The sequence below is a fragment of the Melospiza melodia genome, chromosome 23, assembly GCF_035770615.1.
Source record: "Melospiza melodia melodia isolate bMelMel2 chromosome 23, bMelMel2.pri, whole genome shotgun sequence".
Classification (NCBI taxonomy): Eukaryota; Metazoa; Chordata; class Aves; order Passeriformes; family Passerellidae; genus Melospiza; species Melospiza melodia.
Window position 1 is genome coordinate 12,409,027 of NC_086216.1, and position 19,116 is coordinate 12,428,142.

A 19,116-nucleotide genomic window follows, 5' to 3' on the forward strand; every position below is an offset into this window, starting at 1 on the left:
CACAAGAGCCCTGCCAGGGCTGCACCCAAGATGAACCAAAATGGGCACAAAATGAACCCAAGATGACCCAAAATGGGCACAAAATGGACCCAAGATGAACCAAAATGGTCCCAAATTCCTGACAGGTCACAGGCTCTGTTGCTTTTATAATTCTGCTCCATTTACATCTTGGAGTTCATTGCCCAATTGCACTTTAGGTTATTATCAAGCCCCATCCTCGTTTTTCCCTCTCCATTCCGCATTGTTTGTGCTCCTGGGCAAAGATCAGGCTGCCTTGGTGCAGGTTCTGCAGAGATTCCTCCTGCACCAGCAGATGCCAGGTGTCTCGGGGGTGTCTCAGGGGTGTCTCAGGGGTGTCACACTCGGTGCTCTCTGTGCTCTCCCCAGTCTGATGGCACCATCCTGGCCATTGCCTTGCTGATCCTGTTCCTGCTGCTGGCCCTGGCTCTGCTCTGGTGGTTCTGGCCCCTCTGCTGCACCGTGGTAAGTGGCACCAAATCACCAGCACCGCTTCAGCAAACACAGTCAGGGGGAGCAGGCAGAGCTCCCTCTTCTCTTTTTCACCTCTCTGCGAGGGCATCCTGAGGGTCAGCAGCCGGGGTGGCTCCCTGTGCTCTGCTCACCCCAAAGCTCTGTAAAACGAGAGGTAAAGGGTGGTGAGGGGTGCCCAGGCTGGCAGGGGTGGAACGGGGAGCAATGCAGGGCTCTCAGGAGTGAGCTGAGGGCACAGGAGCTGCCTTGCACAACAGCCCAGAGCTGCAGCCTCGAGTCACCAAACCACAGACATGGCCCTGGATCCCAGCCCCGGGACGGCTCCGGGATAATTGGGGATGTGTCAGGGGAAAAAACGGGGGAAAATACACACCAGCCTCTTCCCTCGCCGAGGATAAATCTGTTTCTGAGCGACAAGCACATTTCTGAAGGCTGAAATTGCTCTTGGCACGCTCCTTGATTGGAGAGGAGTCATTGGTGTGCAGCAGTTCTCCAGGAAAGAGCCCGAGCCAGCTCCATCCCTGGAGTGAAGGGGCTGCATCAACAATATAATAATAAACCCTCACCCTGGGGTTTATCTGGAGCCCAGCATCCCCTGGCCCTCGGCCATGGAGGAATGCTCTTTCCAAATGCATCCAGCTTTATTGGCCTCACAGGGGCTCTGGGATGAGGCTGGAATCCAGCACTGCAGTTTACAGTAGAGGCAATTGTTGCTTAGCAGGTCAGAACAACAACAGCTCTTGGCTGTGCCTGGTGCAATGCACAGGCACAATTCCCCTGGATACCTGTGCAGGATGTTATAAAAATATGGGGAGGATTCCCCTGAAACCTGTGCAGGATGTTATTAAAATATGGGAGAATTCCCCTGGATACCTGTGCAGGATGGTACAGAAAATGGGAGGGAGGATTCCCTGGATACCTGTGCAGGATGTTACAGAAATATGGGGAGGATTCCCCTGAAACCTGTGCAGGATATTGAAAAAGCATGGGAGGATTCCCTGGATACCTGTGTAGGATGGTCTCTCCCTTTACTGGGATGGGAATTTCTCCAAAATTCCATTTCTCCAAAATTCCATTTCTCCAAATTTTCATTCCTCTAAAATTTCATTTCTTTGAATTTTCATTCCTCCAAGATTTCATTTCTGTCTCTAAGGAGAAGATTGTGCTTTGTTGCAGCTGAAGAAATTGGGACAGGCTTGCTTTAGCTTTGAAGTGTGGAAGCAGCAGATCTCCAAGGAGAAGGCACAGCAGATAGGACAGAAATAAAAAGGAAATGTTCCTTTCCCCAGCTCATACCTCAAATATGAAGCAGTCACAGGACTGAGAGGTCAAAACTATAAATATGCAAGGGGGGGGGGGGGGAAAATAAGGAAATTAGTCAGATGGATCGTGGTTAATGCCATTAAAAATCCTTGTTTATTGAGACAGCAAGAATATGTATTCGGTGTTTTCCAGAGGAGTGAAGGGAATTAAGGACAAAAGTAATCTGCCCAGTTAACAGCACGCCTCCAAACTCCGAGCCTAATTGTAGGCAAAGTCCTTTATTCCTTATTTTGTGCTGTTTGCTTGGATTTAAACGATGATCTGTCCCATCCTGGAGCAGGACATCTCCGCTGACAAGAACCACATTGCCCCATTTATCATGTGAAACCCCAGGGACACTCAGAGAGCACAGAAAACACCCCAGACACATTCCTGGGATCTGCAGATTCTGGGCTCAGCCTCTGCTGTGCCTGAACGGCCGCAGAAATCCCAGGGCAGCGGGAAATTCATCATTTCCCAATGTTTGAAACCTGCCTGGAGGTGGTGGCATTGCTGTGCTCTGCCATGGGGTTATCCATCTCAGTGCGAGCCCAAAATGAGGGTCTGAATGGCCCAAAATGAGGGTCTGAATGGCCCAAAATGAGGGTCTCAGAGCCCCAAAATCAGGGTCTGAATGGCCCAAAATGAGGGTCTCAATGCCTCAAAAATGAGGGGTTTCAATGTCCCAAAATTAGCATCTCAGTGCCCCAAAATGAGGGTCTCAAGTTCCCCAAAATGAGGGGTTTCAATGTCCCAAAATTAGGATATCAGTGCCCCAAAATGAGGGTTTCTGAGCCCCAAAACAAGGAGCTCAGTGTGAGCCCCAAAATGAGGGTGTCGGTGCCCCTAAACGAAGATTTCAGAGCCCCAAAATAAGGATCTTGGTACCCCAAAACGAGGATCTCAGTGCCCCAAAAATGAGAGTCTCACTGTCCCAAAATGAAGATTTCAGGGCCCTAGAGTGAGGATTTCTGAGCCCCAAAATGAGGGCGTCAGTGTCCCAAAATGAGGGTCTCAAGTTCCCCAAAATGAAGGTTTCAGTGCCCCAAAATGATGATTTCATGACCCCGGAGCTGGAGCTGTCAGAACCCAAAGGGGAGAAGGAAAAGCTTTGTGCTGTTTGAAGGCCTGGGCAGCGAGTCAGAAATGAGATTTTTTTTTTCTGTAAAATTTGAACTTTGAAAGGTCACACAGCTCAAAGGCACAGAGACTGAACTCCCTTATCTCCAGCCTCGTCCAAATTCACCAACCCCTGCTGCCGATTCACTCTGAGAAGTGCAAAGCACCCAAAAATGGCAGGAATGTCCCTTTTCCCCCCCCCCGCTTTTGGCCTGTGACAGAAAACACTTGATCTGTTTGCAGAAATCAGCCAGTTTGTGTGTGCGTGTGTGCCCATGGGGAGGAATGCAAATGTATGGAAATGAGCCACGGCCTCAATTCCGAGTGTGTAATCTGCACTGGTGCTGGCTCAGGAATTGTGCTTGGACGCTCAGCTGGACCAAAACTGGAGGGGTTATTCTGATTTTTAACTCCGCACCGTTCTGAGTGATTTTCACAGTTTTCGTTGGTTTGGGTCGTTTTCGTAGCTTTGGTCATTGTCACGGTCTTTGTCATTTTTGGTCATTGAGACAGTTTTGATCCTTTTGGGTCATTTTCACAGGGTTTTTTTGGTACTTTCAATAGTTTTCATGATTGTCCCTGCCCTCCCCTTGGAAAGTCTCTGTTGCTCTTGGAGGCTCCATTGGCTGCAGCTGCTGCCAAGCCCTGCATGCAAAGTTTCTGCATGAAATAATGGGCTCACACCCTCAGCCCTGGGCTGGTTCCTATGGAGAAATCCTGGAGCCTCTCCCTGCTCCATTGGAAACCTCAGTCAGCCATAGATCTGTGTGCTTATATTTGTATTTATATATTTATATTATATTTATATGGTTATATTTACACTTATATTTATATCTAATCTTCTATTTATATATTTATATTATATTTATATATTTATATTCATAAATATATGAATATGTGAATATATATTTATGAATATAAGATATAAATATGCATTAATATAATATCATATAATAATACATAAATGTAAATATATATATACATAAATATATATAGATATAAATATATAAATATAAATATTTATTCATATGTTTATATATTTATATATTTCTATTCTATCTGTTTTGGTTTATTTTATATTTATAGAAATATTTATACATTTAATGTTTTGTATTTCTATATTTATATTTATAGTTTTATGATTTTTTTAATTTTATATTTATATAGATAAAGAAAGGAATTTTTTTTAGAAAATATCATAGCTACAGGCTGTCACTGGGGATGTAAATAGATGTATATATGTAAATATACGTATAATGTATTATGTAAATAGATATATATGTAAATAGATATATGTAAATAGATATATAAATATTTACATATATCTATATAAATATACAAACATATATATTTATATTTACATTATATATTTATATATTTATATTTCTATGATAAGGTTTATTTTATTTTTATATTTATAAAAAATTACATATTTAATATTTTGTATTTCTATATTTATGGTTTTAGTTTTATATTAATTTTATATTTATATAGATAAACGAAAGGATTTTTCAGAAAAATATCATAACCACAGGCTGTCACTGGGGATGTAGAGATATATATATATATACATATATATCTATATATTCACATATATCTATATAAATATGTTTTTATATTTATATATTTATGTTATATCTCTATGGTTATGTTTGTTTTATTTTTATATTTATATAAATATTTATATATTTAATATTTTTTATTTCTATATTTATAGTTTTAGGTTTATTTTAATTTTACATTTATATAAATAAAGAAAGGATTTTTCAGAAAAATGTCATAGCCACTGGGGATATCCCTGTGGCTTTGGGGCACCCCCTGCCCACACTGTGCTCCCACGGGGGGCTAGAGCAGCACATCCTGCTGCTTTCCCCCGTGCGTTTGAGGAACAAAGCACCAATTTATGGTTCTCTTTCTCTTTAATCTTCCAGATCATCAAGGAGCCTCCCCCTCCTCCTGCAGAGGATAGCGAGGTGAGTGACCCTTGGGGACAAGGTTTTGGTCAGTGTCCTCAGAAAAAAAGGGATCAAATCACCCCAGAAAAGGTGATCAAATCACCCCAGAAAAGGTGATTAAATCACTCAGAAAAGGTGATTCAATGACCTCAGAAAAAGTGATCAAATCACCCCAGAAAAAGTGATCAAATCACCCCAGAAAAGGTGATTAAAGCTGATTAAACCTGGTAGGAAAGGAGAGCTCAGACCATCCCTCCTCACCTGGCCGGAGCGCTCAGGTGTGATTCACACACGCAGCCCCTGAGCCTGTGTTTAACTCTGACTTTGCTAAAATCTTGACCCGGGGTTTTCTGTTTTGCTCCAAACAAATAGAAGATGGGGTTGATTTCCTACAATCCATTTTTCGCCTCGCAGACATCCCCCTTCCCTGCAGCAGCAGGGTTACACTTGGATTACAGTTGGATTCTTTCCTTCTCACGAAATCCTTGGCCATAAAAGAAGAAAAAAACAAAAAAAAACCCAAAAAACCCAAAAAAGGAATTCTTGCATCAGCAGGTTTGGGAGCTGAAGGCCACAGGAGGAAGGAGAATGCATTGCATACAAGGAGGGGAAGCAGCTCTGCTCTCAGAGGTTTCACTGAACTCTGCTTCATGGCCAAATTTCAGTTTCATAGCCAGATTTCAGTGTCATGGCCAAATTTCAGCTTCACGGCCAAATTTGAGCTTCATAGACATATTTCAGTTTCACAGCCAATTTTCAGTGTCATGGACAATTTTCAATTTCATAGCCAAATTTCAGCTTCATAGACAAATTTCAGTTTCATAGCCAAATTTCAGCTTCAATTTTAGTTTCACAGCCAAATGAATTTCAAATGAATTTCAGTGTCATGGCCAAATTTCAGCTTCAGGGCCAAATTTCAGTTTCAGGCCAGATTTCAGTTTCATGGCCAAATTACAGCTTCATAGCCAAATTTCAGCTTCACAGCCAAAAGAATTTGAAATGAATTTCAGTGTCATGGCCAAATTTCAGCTTCACAGCCAAATTTCAGCTTCATAGCCAAATTTCAGTTTATAACCAATTTTCAGTTTTATAACCAACTTTCAGTTCCACAGCCAAATTTCAGCTTCATAACCAACTTTCAGCTTCATCACCAATTTTCGGCTTCACAGCCAAATTTCAGTTTCATAGCCAATTTTCGGTTTGATGACCAATTTTCAGTTTCACAACCAAATTTCAGTTTCATGTTTGTGTCTCGAGGATGAGCTCGGGTGAAGCTGAAGCTGTCCAGGCTGCAGAGGAGAAGGTTCTGGGACCCTTTAGAGGCACCAAAACCTTCCCCAGCTCCCCGGGGACACCAGAGCGTCCCCAAAGTGTCACCCGGGGGTGGCCGTGGGGTTTGGAATGGCTCCGGGGGTGGCAGAAACGAGTCCTGAACTAAAATCCCACACTGAAATTCAACGAGGAATCTCTCACTCACAGCAGCGGTTGTCGCGCCGTGGCTCAGCCCCCGCTGCAGGCAGGGCTCTCCAAAAATGCTGAATTCTGACAAAATTCAGGCACTGCAGGGACAACTGCGAAAATAATTATAAGGGTGGGGAGAGGGGTAAGTTGTCCAATTTTTTTTTTTTTTTTTTTTTTTTAATATCTGGCCAAATTTGAGTCCTTACCCCGAGCGGTCCAGCTGTCCCTTTGGAGCCTGAATTATCCTGGTGTTACCCACAGACGAGGTTCCCTCGGGTCAGGGTCACAGCATCCAGAGCCCAGCCAGGCCCCTGAGACAAGCACACATCTTTGTTTTCTGCAACACAGCACTTACCCCGACTGTGCAACGCAGCTCTGAAAAGGAACTGGAGCTCCGTCCAAAGCAGATTGTGGCGCTGGGAGGGCGCCAAGCTCTGCACAGCCCATCCCCAGCATCCTCAAACGCTCCTGGGGCTGCTTGTGGAGCCGGAGCTCCTCAGGTGCCAACCCCAGGTGGAGGAGAGCGCAGCTGGGGCAGGCAGGGGGCGAGGATCGCCCCAAATTGGGGTGCTGGGTGTGGAATTTGGGTGTTTTCCCCGCTCCTGCCTCTCCCAGCCATGCCCAGCTCCCCCAGTGTGGTGGGCACGGAGCCAGGGGGGCATTTGGGGGGCTCTGGGGGCATTTTTGGGGCTGCAGAACCTCCCCTGCCCTGGCAGGGATGCGAACAGCCCCTGCTGCAGCAAACCTGGGGCTCCTTTGTTTGTGGCTGCGCTGCTGTGCCCCGGGCTCGCAGGGCTTGTGGGGAAAATTTCCTAAACCTTGGAATTTCCTGTTGTGAGGAGTCCAGACTGTGCTGGGCTGAAGGGAGAGAAAAGAGAATTGCTGAAGGAAAATATTTCCATGGCTTCGCTTCCACTTTTTTCTCTTTTTTTTCTTTTTTTATTTTTCTTTCTTTTCTTTTTTCTTTTTTTCCTTTTCTTTTTTTTTTCCTTTACTTTTTTCTCTTTTTTCTTTTTTTTCTCTTTTTTCTTTTTTCCCTTTTACCTTTTTCTTCCTTTTTTCTTTTTTCCTTTTTTCTTTTTTCTTTTTTTTCTTTTCTTCCTTATTCCTTTTTTCTTCCTTTTTTTCTTCCTTTTTTGTTCTTTTTTTCCTTCCTTTTTTTCTTTTTTATTCCTTTTTTTCTTATTTTCTTCCTTTTTTCTTTTTTTCTTCCTTTATTTCCTTTTTTCTTTTTTCCTTTTTTTTTCTTTTTTTTTTTCTTTGTTTTCCTTTTTTTTATTTTTTTTCTTTTTTTTTTTTTTTTTTTTTTTTTTTTTTTTTTTTAACAAGAAAAATCCTCCTGGCAAGCTTCCCGCAGAGATATCAAGTTTTTTGGATTGCAGCAAAGAGCCTCAGCAGCCCTGAGGAGAAGAGCCTGGTGCTTGTGACCAGTTGTTCACCCTTGCCTTGGCTCAGGCCACGTTTTGCAGCCCGGTTTCTGTGTTTTGATAAACTGAAATGCTTTTTGTTGCTGTGAAAACCGGAGTTTTTCTTGGATTTTTTTTTTCTTCCCCCCCCCTCCCGCCGCCACCCAGATTTTCAGTTTTCCTGATGGGGAGTTTCAATTTCAAAGTATTTTTGGCTTTTCCAGTTTTGGAAAGCTCCTGAGTTTTGGAGTTTAGCCAAATCCCTGTGAAAAATTAAAGAAAGGAGAAGCAAAAAGAGAGAGGAACCATTTTTCTTTTTCTCTCCACGTTTTTCACAGGAAATACTTCACGTTTTTGATGAACTCTGCTTTTCTGCTTTGCCAGTTCACAGCCTGAGCTGTAGGAATTAAAGGGAAAGGCACTGTCAGTGCACACTCTGACCTGGCAGGGAATTTAAAACACCTTGAATTTCACTGGGGCTTTGGCAGGCTCATTTCAAACAATGATAATAATTTATCATTAGGCAAGGACAAGGCAGCCTGGGACTGCTCATCCCTTCTCATCCCTTCCCATCCCTTCCATTCCTTCCCATCCCCGCTTGTTTCTTCCCATCCTTGCTCACCCATTCCCATCCCTGCTTGTTCCTTTCTATCCCTGTCCATTCCTGCCCATCCCTTTCCATCCCTGCTCATTCCTTCCCATCCCTTCCATTCCTTTCCATTCCTGTCCATCCCTTCCCATCCCTTTCCATCCATTTCCATCCCTGCTCATTCCTTCCCATCCCAAAATCTCATTCCTTTCAAAGCCTGTTCATTCCTTCCATCCCTGCTCATTCCTTCCCATCCCTTCCATTCCTTCCCATTCCTGTCCATCCCTTCCCATCCCTTCCCATCCCTTTCCATCCCTTTCCACCCCTGCTCATCCCTTTCCATCCCTGCTCATTCCTTCCCATCCCAAAATCTCATTCTTTTCAGAGCCTGTTCATTCCCTTCCATCCCTCCCCATCCCTTTCTATCCCTGCCCATCCATTTCCATCCCTGCTCATTCCTTCCCATCCCAAATCTCATTCCTTTCAAAGCCTGTTCATCCCTTCCCATCCCTGTTTGTTCCTTCCCATCTCTTTCCATCCCTTCCATCCCTCTCCATCCCCTTCCATCCCTGTTCGTCCATTTCCATCCCTTTCCATCCCTCCCATCCCTGCTCATTCCTTTCCATCCCTGCTCATCCCTTTCCATCCCTTCCATCCCTGTTCATTCCTTTCCATCCCTGCTCATCCTTTTCCATCCCTCCCATCCTTCCCAGCCCTGCCCACTCCCCTGGCAGCTGCAGCCCTGCTGTGTTTTGCAGGAGGAGGATGATGATGGGCTGCCCAAGAAGAAGTGGCCCACCGTGGACGCCTCCTACTACGGAGGGCGAGGAGTGGGCGGCATCAAGCGGATGGAGGTGAGGAGACCCCGGGCAGGGCACCCATCAGGGCCAGGCACAACCAGATCTTTTTGTGTGGGAATATTGGGGAGGCAAACACAGATTTATGGAGTTTAGCAACGTCCTGGTCCGTGCCTGGGACACTGCCGCACAGATTACCAGGAGATGGTTTTAGCTCTCCTGAAAAGCTCCCCTGCTGCCACATTTCTCATAAACCACCACGAAGGACAGGCTGAAAGTTTGGGCTGCAGTCTGGAACCAAACCTGCTGGGCGGTGCACTGCTGTTCAGCTGGGGACACCCAGAGGCAGGGCTGTTCATGGAGCAGGGGTGGCACAGCCTGACCCTGAACCTGATCCTGAATCTGATCCTGGCCCTGATCCTGACTCTGACCCTGACCTTGGCTCTGATCCTGACCCTGATCCTGGCCCTGATCTTGATCCTGACCCTGACACTGATCTGACCATAATCCTGATCCTGACCCTGACCTTGGTTCTGATCGTGACCCTGACCGTGACCCTGAACCTGATCCTGGCCCCAATCCTGGCCCCAATCCTGGCCCTGATCCTGGTTCTGACCCTGAACCTGATCCTGATTCTGACGCTGATCCTGATCTGATCATGATCCTGGTTCTGATCCTGACCATGACCCCAATTCCAATCCTGACCCTGGTCCTGACCTTGATCCTGATCCCGACCCTGACCTTGAATCTGATCCTGACCCTGATCCTGCCCCTAATCCTAACCCTGACTCTAATCCTGATCCTGACCCTGGTTCTGATCCTGACCCTGATCCCAATTCCAGTCCTGACCCTGACCCCAATCCTTCCCCTAATCCTAATCCTGATACTGCCCCTGGTTCTGGTTCTGATCCCGACCCTAATCCTGACCCCATCCCATCCCTGCCCCTAATCCTGATGCCACCCCTGCCCCTAATCCTGACCCATCCCTGATCCCATCCCTGCCCCGCTGGCCGTTCCAGGTGCGCTGGGGCGAGAAGGGCTCCACGGAGGAAGGTGCCAAGCTGGAGAAGGCCAAGAACGCGCGGGTGAAGATGCCCGAGCAGGAGTTCGAGTTCCCCGAGCCCCGGAGCCTGGGCAGCAGCACCCGCCGCGCCTCGGCCCCACACAGGTGGTACTCGCCCATCAAGGTGAGCCCGGGGCGCCAGGTGCTTCTGCTGGGGGTGTGCCCACTGCCAGGTGTTGTGGGGTGTGCCCACTGCCAGGTGTTGTGGGGTGTGCTCACATCCAGGTGTTGTGGGGTGTGCCCACTGCCAGGTGTTGTGGGGTGTGCTCACTGCCAGGTATTGTGGGGTGTGCCCACTGCCAGGGTGGCACCAGCAGATCCTTTTGTTGAAATGACATTTTAAATGTCATTTCCCAGCCCCTCCAGCACTGGACTCCAGGTGGGTCCCAGATGGATCCCAGGTGAGTCCCAGGTGGATTTCAGCACTGCCAGGGAAAGCCCAGGTAGATCCCAGGTGGATCCCAGGTGAATCCCAGGTGGATTTCAGCCATCCCAGCACTGCCAGGTGGATCCCAGGTAGATCCCAGCACTGTCAGGTGGATCCCAGGTGAATTCCAGGTAGATCCCAGCACTGCCAGGGAAAGCTCAGGTGGATCCCAGGTGAATCCCAGGTGGATTTCAGCCACCCCAGGACTGCCAGGTGGATCCCAGCACTGTCAGGTGGATCTCAGGTGGATCCCAGCCCCTCAGCACTGCCAGGTGGATCCCAGCACTGCCAGGGGAAGCTCAGGTGGATCCCAGCCCCCCAGCACTGCCTGGCCGTGTGTCCCTCTCCCTTCCCCAGCCCCTGTCCCTCCTGTGTCTGTTCCCAAAGCTGCTGTGGCCACCCGGGCTCGCAGGCAGCCCCAAGGTGCCTGTGCCTGACCCCAGCAGGTCCCAGGAGCACTGAGGTGGCCCAGGGTCAGTGCAGGGCTGAGTTCACCACGAATCCAGAGGAAATTCCAGGGCTGGAGCCGTGCACTCCTTCATTTGTCATCGGCCCTGAGTGTTTCTTCTCTCTGGGCTCCAGATCCAGCAGGACTCGAGGCTTTGTTTGCCTTCAGAGCTTGCATATTTTTGTTTTTTATTCCTCCAAGTGACCTCGTGCTGGAGCTGTGGAGGAGCTCCATGCACAGAGAGCACAAGGAGGCTTTCTGCTGCCAGGAGAGAGCTTTGCCATCCCCTGTCTCCAGCCATCATCCTTTCCATGATGCAAACACTCCCTCCCTCCCACCCAGATGTCTCACAGGCTCCCAGGGATGGAGCTCTTGGCTTTCCCCAAAAACCATGGCAGAAACTGGGACTGCAGAGTGAAAAAAGGAATTTTTTTATTATTTTTTTTTAAATGTGTTCCATGGAAAGTTGTCGCTTTGCCTCTGGTTTCCTGACGGAGAAATGGAAGGGGAAGGTGCTCATTTCTGGAGCTGTCAGGGTGGACAGGAGATCAAGGGCTCGCAGCAGCTCTGCTGCAGAGGGGAGAGGGCTTGGAGCAGAAGGGGTTGGAGCAGGGATTTGGAGCAGACGGGCTGGAGCACAAGGATTTGGAGCAGAAGGATTGGAGCAGAAGGATTTGGAGCAGAAGGGGTTGGAGCGGAAGGGGTTGGGGCAGAAGGGGTTGGAGCGGAAGGGGTTGGGGCAGAAGGGGTTGGAGCGGAAGGGTTGGAGCAGAAGGATTTGGAGCAGAAGGGGTTGGGGCAGGGATTTGGAGCAGACGGGGTTGGGGCAGAAGGGGTTGGAGCGGAAGGGGTTGGAGCACAAAGGTTGGAGCACAAGGGGTTGGAGCACAAGGGGTGGTTTCCCTCAGCTCTGGCCCCAAACGCAGGAGAATCTGACAGAGAGGTTTCTTGCCTCTCCCTCTGAGCATCCCAGACTTTCCTGGCTCTCACCTCGGGAAGTTTTTCCCCCACATCCTCTGGAAACGAGTTCCATGCAGTCATTTCTCGTGTCTGCTCCACCCCAGCAGCACCATGAGGACCCCAGAGGGGATTTGGGATCCCTGGAACGGGAACAGAAGGGCTCTGCCCCATGAAAGGGAGTGTGGGTCCCACACCTGGGACCACACAGGAGCCCCCAAACCCCCCAGACGTGAGCTGTGCCCCTCCCAGGCCTGGGGCTGGCACCCAGAGCAGCAGAGTCAGCTCAGGGTGGGGACCCTGAGCCCTTCCCCAGCTCCTCTGGCACGCCCAGCTCACATTGCCACCCTCAGGGGTCCCAGGGCACTCACACGGGCATTGCTGCCCTCGCTGGGGTTTGTCATCCCCGTTTCCAGGGAGGAGTGCTGTTACCTGCCACACCTGACAGATCCAACACACCTGAGTGCTGTTATCTCATACACCTGACAGATCTAACACACCCGAGTGCTGTTACCTGCCACACCTGACAGATCTAGCACACCTGAGTGCTGTTATCTCACACACCTGAGTGCCGGGCAGGACAAACCGCCCCGTTTGTGTCCCCCCAGGGCAAGCTGGACGCGCTCTGGGTGCTGCTGAGGAAGGGCTACGACCGCGTGTCCGTGATGCGCCCGCAGCCCGGGGACAAGGTATGGACCTGCAGAGCCTGGCAGCAATGGCTGCCACCTCTGCCACCTCCTCTGCCACCTCTGATCACTTCTGTCACCTCCCGTCACCCCTGTCACCTCTGTCACCTCCCCTGTCACCCCTATCACAACCTCTGTCACCTCCTGTGTGACCCCATCACCTCCTCTACCACCTCTGCCACCTCTGCCAATTATATTATATAGTATATAGTATATACTATATAGTATATAGTATATTATATAGTATATTATATAGTATATTATATAGTATATTATATAGTATATTGTATATTGTTCCTGACCAAAAGCTGTAGGAATTATTCTGATTTTGGGCTGTCCAAGGCTCAGTGAAATCTCTGATTTTGGGCTTTTTGGAGCCCTTTGCCCTCCCAGGCAGATGTTTCCCCCATGCACAGCTGGCACAGCTGTCTGGGGCTCTCTGTGTCCCCTCCACAGCAGCTCCTCTGAACCCTTCATCCCTCCTCATCCTCCTCCCTGTGCCCAGCCTGGGCACTGCAGGGAGGGCATTCAAAACCTGCAAAAATCCCCCAAAATCTGCTCCATTTGGCTTTTCATTCCACCAGGAAAAACATTTACTTTGGGAGAGGAAAGAGTAAAAGAGAAAACGAGCTCGTGCTCAGCAGGCCAAAAGCAAAGAAAGGCCCCAGAAATGCTCTGGTGCCTTCTGGGATGATTTCATATCCAAAGGAATGAGTCCACGATACAGTAATGCTGATGCTGACATCCGAGCATTTACAGTGGGATCTCTTGCAGGTGGAACTCGTGAGGGGAAAAAAGGAGAAAATGACAGCTCAGAGGGCAGAGGTTTTGTTTAGAGCCGTACAACAAACTGTAGCTTAGCACCGAAGAGCAGGAGGAGGAATTTGTTGGCTCCCGAGGAGCGCTGGGGTTCGGGGACGCCCTGATGGGGAGGGGATGCATTTCAGGAACTGAGAGCTCCATCCCATGCCAGGGTGGTGGGATAGGCAGGTCTGAGAGGTGCCAGCCGTGCCAGGGTGGTGGCCAAGGGTGGTTTGTGAGGTTCTTGCCGTGCCATGGCGGTGGCCAGCGCTGGGGTGGGAGGGTCTGTGAGGTCCCAGCTGTGCCATGGGGGTACCAGGGCTGGGACAGGGTGGTCTGTGGGAGTCCATCCCACGCCAGGATGGTGGCCAGAAGTGGTCTGTGAGCTCCGTCCCGTGCCAAGGTGGTACCAGGGCTGGGACAGGGTGGTCTGTGAGGTTCCTGCCATGCCATTGTGGTGGCCAAGGGTGGGACAAGGTGGTCTGCGAGGTCCATGGTGGTGGTCAGGGGTGGGATGGGACGGTCTGAGAGGTCCCTGCTGTGTCATGGTGGTCTCTGAGCTCCATGGTGGTGGTCAGGGCAGGGACACGGTGGTCTTTGAGCTCCGTCCCATGCCAGGGTGGTGGGACAGGGGGGTCTGTGGGGTCCCAGCCATGCCATGGCGGTACCAAGAATGGGACAGGGTGGTCTGTGGGCTCCATGGGGGTGGGACAGGGTGGTCTGTGGGGTCCATCCCAGGCCAGGATGATGGCCAGGAGTGGGACAGGTGGTCTGTGAGCTCCATGGTGGTACCAGGGGTGGTCGGGGGCGGTCTCTGAGCTCCATGGGGGTGGTCGGGGGCGGTCTCTGAGCTCCATGGGGGTGGTCGGGGGCGGTCTCTGAGCTCCCTGGGGGTGGTCGGGGGCGGTCTCTGAGCTCCGTGGGGGTGGTCGGGGGCGGTCTCTGAGCTCCGTGGGGGTGGTCGGGGGCGGTCTCTGGGCTCCCTGGCGATGTCAGCTCCTCGCCCCGTAACTCGCGCTCTCCTCCGCTCCGCTGCAGGGCCGCTGCATCACCTTCACGCGGGTGAAGAACGCGGGGGCGCCCCCCAAGTACCCCCTGAACAACGCCTACCCCTGCGCCCCGCCCCCCGCGCCCGTGTACACGCCCCCCGGCCCCGCCCCCACCTACACCGCCCCGCCCCCCCACGCCCCCTCCCCCTCCTCCACGCTGCCCCCGCTGCCCCCCCCGCCCCAGGCCCCGCCCCCCGCCCGGGCCCCGCCCCCGTCCCGGCCCCCGCCCCGCCCCACGGCCTGAGGGGTCCTGGGGGGTCCCCCCGCTCCCCCCGGGGCTCTCTCGGTACTGTACCCCCCCCCACACACACCCCCGGGACGGCACAGCAGCCACGCCCCCTTCTGGAACCTTCTGGAACCTTCTGGAACCTTCTCCCCTCTGCACCCCCCCACCTCTGGGTCCCCTGTGCCACCACGGGACCCCCTGCAGGAAGGCACACCTGGCACACCTGGGCACACCTGGCACACCTGGGCACACCTGGCACACCGGGCCACATGGGCACCTGGAGACCTGGGCACACCTGGGCACACCTGGACATCTGGGCTCACCTGGGCACACCTGGACATCTGGGCTCACCTGGGCACACCTGGCAGACCTGGGTGCATCTGGACACACCTGGCTCACCTGGGCACACCTGGGCACCTGGACACACCTGCCACATCTGGGCACACCTGGCAGACCTGGCTCACCTGGACACCTGGATGTCTTCCACACCTGGGCATGCTTGGGCACACCTGGAGACCTGGGACACCTGGGCACCTGGACACACCTGCCATATCTGGGCTCACCTGGGATACCTGGCACACCTGGGCACACCTGTGCTCACCTGAGCACACCTGGACACCTGGGTTTTTTTGGGGGGGTTGGGTATTTTTGCTTTATTTTCCTTTCCTGAACAAGTAGCAGCTGCGTGCCCAGCTCGGCGTGAGGAGGAGCCGTGTGTCCCTCATCATCCTCACTCCCACCTGAGAGCAGCCCTGGCCCAGGCCAGGTGGGAGCCAGGCTGCCAAGAAATGCACTGGCTGCATTTCTGCTGCATTTCTGCTCTGCCCAGCGCATCCCCTGCGTCCTGCAGCCCCCCGAGCCTCTCCTGCAGCCCAGGGCATCCCCCCCAGCCCCTCCAGTCCTCACAAAACTCCCTCTGGAAATCTCCCAGGACAGAAATCACCTTTGCAGCCGCAGTTCTGTCAGCAGCAAAGGTTCTCATCTCATTTTTTACCAGATACAGAAATGCTTTTGGAAATAGCAGTTCTAGCTTTTCTAGCAAAACAAGGGATGGGGAGGATAAAAAGGAAAAAAGAACCTCTCAAGGAGGAAAGGGAATGGAGGAACGAGACTCAGCGGGGACCTGGCCTGGCCCTTTGGGCGAGGAGAGCAGGGAGCCCCTGGCAGAGGCTCTGGTGCCTCCCTCTGCCAGGTGAGGTGGGACCGACCTGTGAGTGCTGAGGAGCTGGGGCTGCAGCAGCCAAGGCCGGGCTCCCTTTGGGCCCCCTGTTCTGTCTGTCCTTCCTTTGATCCTCCTGTTCTGTGTGTGCCCCCCGATCCCCCTGTTGTGTGTGTGCCCCAGGCAGCCCTGGCTGTGCTCCCTTGGTCCCCTCTTCTGTCTGTCCCCCCTTTGAGCCCCCCGTTCTGTCTGTGCCCCCCGAGCCCCTGTTCTGTGTGCAGGCAGCACGGAGCAGCCCCCAGCCCCCTGTGCTGCAGCTGGGGTGGGACCCCTTGGATGGACGGGATTGGGTCGGAAAAAGAGCTCCTGGCCTTGGCTTGCCCTGGTCTGGTTTGGTTTGGTTTGGTACGGTTGGTTTGGTTTGGCTTGGTCTGGTTTGGTTGGTTTGGTTTGATTGGTTTGTGTTTTGTTTGGTATGGTTGGTTTGGTTTGGCTTGGTCTGGTTTGGTTGGTTTGTGTTTGGTTTGGTACGGTTGGGTTGGTTTGGATTGGATTGGTTTTGTTTGGTTGGGTTGGGTTTTGTTGGGTTGGGTTTGGTTTGGTTGGATTTGGTTTGGATTGGATTGGTTTGATCTGGTTTGGTTTTGTTTGATCTGGTTTGCTTTGGTTTGGTTTCAATTGGATTGTTTTGGTTTGGATTGGTTTGGTTGCTTTGGTTTGGTTGGTCTGGTTTGGATTGGATTGGTTGGTTTGGATTGGATTGGATTGGTTAGGTTGGATTGGACTTGATTCATTTGGTTTGGTTGAGTTGGGTTGGGCTTGGTTTGGTTTGGTTGCTTTGGTTGGTCTGGTTTGGATTGGATTGGTTGGGTAGGGTTTGGTCTGGTTTGGTTCGGTTTGGTGTGGTTGGTTGGGTCTGGTTTGGTCGGGTCTGGCTTGGTTGGGTGAGTTTTGATTATTGGTTTAGTTTGGTTTGCTCTGGTTTGGTTTGGATTGGTCTGGTTTGGTCTGGTTTGATCTGGTTTGGTTTGGATTAGTCTGGTTTGCTCTGGTTTGCTCTGGTTTGCTGTGATTTGGTCGGGTTTGGTCTGGTTTGTCTGGTTTGGTCTGGTTTGGTTTGGATTAGTCTGGTTTGGTTTGGATTAGTCTGGTTTGCTCCGGTTTGCTCCGGTTTGCTCTGGTTTGCTCTGGTTTGGTTTGGATTAGTCTGGTTTGCTGTGATTTGGTCGGGTTTGCTCTGGTTTGCTCTGGTTTGGTTTGGATTAGTCTGGTTTGGTCTGATTTGATTTGGATTAGTCGGGTTTGCTCTGGTTTGCTCTGGTGTGCTGTGATTTGGTCAGGTTTGGTCTGGTTTGGTCTGGTTTGGTCTGGTTTGCTCTGGTTTGGTCTGGTTTGGTTTGGATTAGTCTGGTTTGCTCTGGTTTGCTCTGGTTTGTCCCCACCACGGACGGTGTGAACACTGGGACAGTGTAACACAGGATCCCTGTCCCCCACAGATCCTCAGCATTTCACAAACGTCTGGGGAGGAAATTCATTTCCCACAAGACAGCGTCGAGAATTTTTATTTTTATAGTGTTGGTTAGCCAATGAGGTGGTTAATTAATTGGTTAATTAACCAATAAACCTCCTGCTGGGGGGAAATGTAAAAGCTGTGTATTCTCCATGGCATTTTGCAGATGTACATAGAAATTCTCATTCTCCCCAAACTAAGGAAAAAACCCCAACCCTGCAGATTAAAAGAAGCAAAATAGAGCCTAGATCAGGCTAGGAAAAGAAATCAGAATTTTCAAATGCTCCCTTTGTAATCCTCCATTTAAAAGAATAAAAAAACAAGCTCCAAATAATTCTTGTTGTACATATTGTTGCTGCATGCTTACCATATGTTAGATGGAAGCATTTCCTATCCCTTGTGGATAAAAGAACATTTTTCAAGTTGTAGTAAATTATTATAAAGCCAATGACAGTTCATGGCATGTTATCGTATCAAGCTGTGCTTGTTGTATTTTTTTTTCTTTATGGTTGTATTGCTTTTTTTTATATATATATATATATATATATAAATGTACAAATATTTCCTGTAGTGACGAGCACCTGTTTTACATGGCATTAACTGGGGCAGCTCCAGGCTGCACAGCCCAATTGTGCACCAAATCTGGGTGGAAAAACCCAAAATTCTGCAGAGGATGGGCTCTGGTGACCCACAAAAATCAGAGCCCATTTCTGCACCAAATCTGGGTGGAAAAAACCCCAAAATTCTGCAGAGGATGGGCTGCCAATGAATGCAAATAAATGCCAATTAATGCCCATTAATGCCAATTAATGCCATGTAAATGAGGTCGAAGAGCTGGGCACCCCCGTGGTGCCCTCTGTACCCTGGGTGACTTTTCCCTGCCCAGCCTTTGAATAAGGCTCAGCCTCTGCTTTATTCTGCTTTATTCTGGTTTATTTTGGTTTATTTTAGTTTATTTTATTTCATTTTCCTTGCCCACATGAGCTCTGTGGATGCTCCCTCTGCTGCCCTGGTTTTGGAGAGGGGCTCTGGCAGGTTTGAGGTGACTTTTGGGACAGTTTTGTGTGATTTTTGGGAAGGTTTGGGGTGATTTTTGGGACAGTTTTGGGGTGATTTTTGGGACAGTTTTGGGGTGATTTCTGGGACAGTTTTGGATGATTTTTTTGGGAAGCTTTGAGGTGATTTTCGGGACAGTTTTGGGACAGTATTGGGGTGATATTTTGGGAAGCTTTGAGGTGATTTTGGGGACAGTTTTGGGTGATTTTGGGGTGCAGATAGGGGCTGGTTTGGTGTCTCCATTATGGTTTGCTGTTGGTTGGTGTCAGCCCAGGGCTGTGCAGGGACGTTTCACCCCTCTGTGTGTTGCATGTTCAACGTGTCCTTTGTTAAACCCAGTCATTACTCTTGATTGCTGGCCTTGATGTTATTATAATTATTATTATTAAAGAATACACAAACCTCCTGTGGGCTCTGAGCCGTTCCTTGCAATTTTCTGAAAATCCTCAGGGGGAAAAAAAGGAAATGTTCACTGATTTTCACAGACTGGTTTTTCATTGTGCTGGGGACTCACACTTGGAGGTTTTCCTCCCAAAACCCAGAGCTTTTTGGGTAAAACACTCCCCTTTTTGGGTAAAACACTCCCCTTTGGGTAAAACACTCCCCTTTTTGG

The 19,116-nt window shown here is 50.0% G+C and overlaps 1 protein-coding gene and 2 long non-coding RNA genes across 3 annotated transcripts in view; all 3 read left to right on the forward strand.

Annotated features, from left to right (window-relative positions):
- The window catches only part of ANTXR1 (ANTXR cell adhesion molecule 1), a 35,745-nt gene extending 20,949 nt beyond the window's left edge, over positions 1-14,796 (forward strand). Inside the window, exons 13-18 of the mRNA XM_063175100.1 lie at positions 388-483; positions 4,845-4,886; positions 9,083-9,178; positions 10,141-10,308; positions 12,625-12,705; positions 14,542-14,796. Of these exons, the coding sequence (XP_063031170.1) occupies positions 388-483; positions 4,845-4,886; positions 9,083-9,178; positions 10,141-10,308; positions 12,625-12,705; positions 14,542-14,796 (738 nt within the window). The remainder of the gene's footprint in view (positions 1-387; positions 484-4,844; positions 4,887-9,082; positions 9,179-10,140; positions 10,309-12,624; positions 12,706-14,541) is intronic.
- On the forward strand, positions 10,635-11,734 carry LOC134428393 (uncharacterized). The gene is made up of 3 exons (XR_010030387.1): positions 10,635-10,689; positions 10,721-10,855; positions 10,915-11,734. It is a non-coding gene; the product is annotated as an uncharacterized LOC134428393 (long non-coding RNA).
- A 72-nt stretch (positions 14,797-14,868) lies between the features above and the next one.
- On the forward strand, positions 14,869-18,908 carry LOC134428494 (uncharacterized). Its single transcript, XR_010030400.1, has 2 exons — positions 14,869-18,526; positions 18,573-18,908. It is a non-coding gene; the product is annotated as an uncharacterized LOC134428494 (long non-coding RNA).
- The last annotated feature ends 208 nt before the right edge of the window (positions 18,909-19,116 follow it).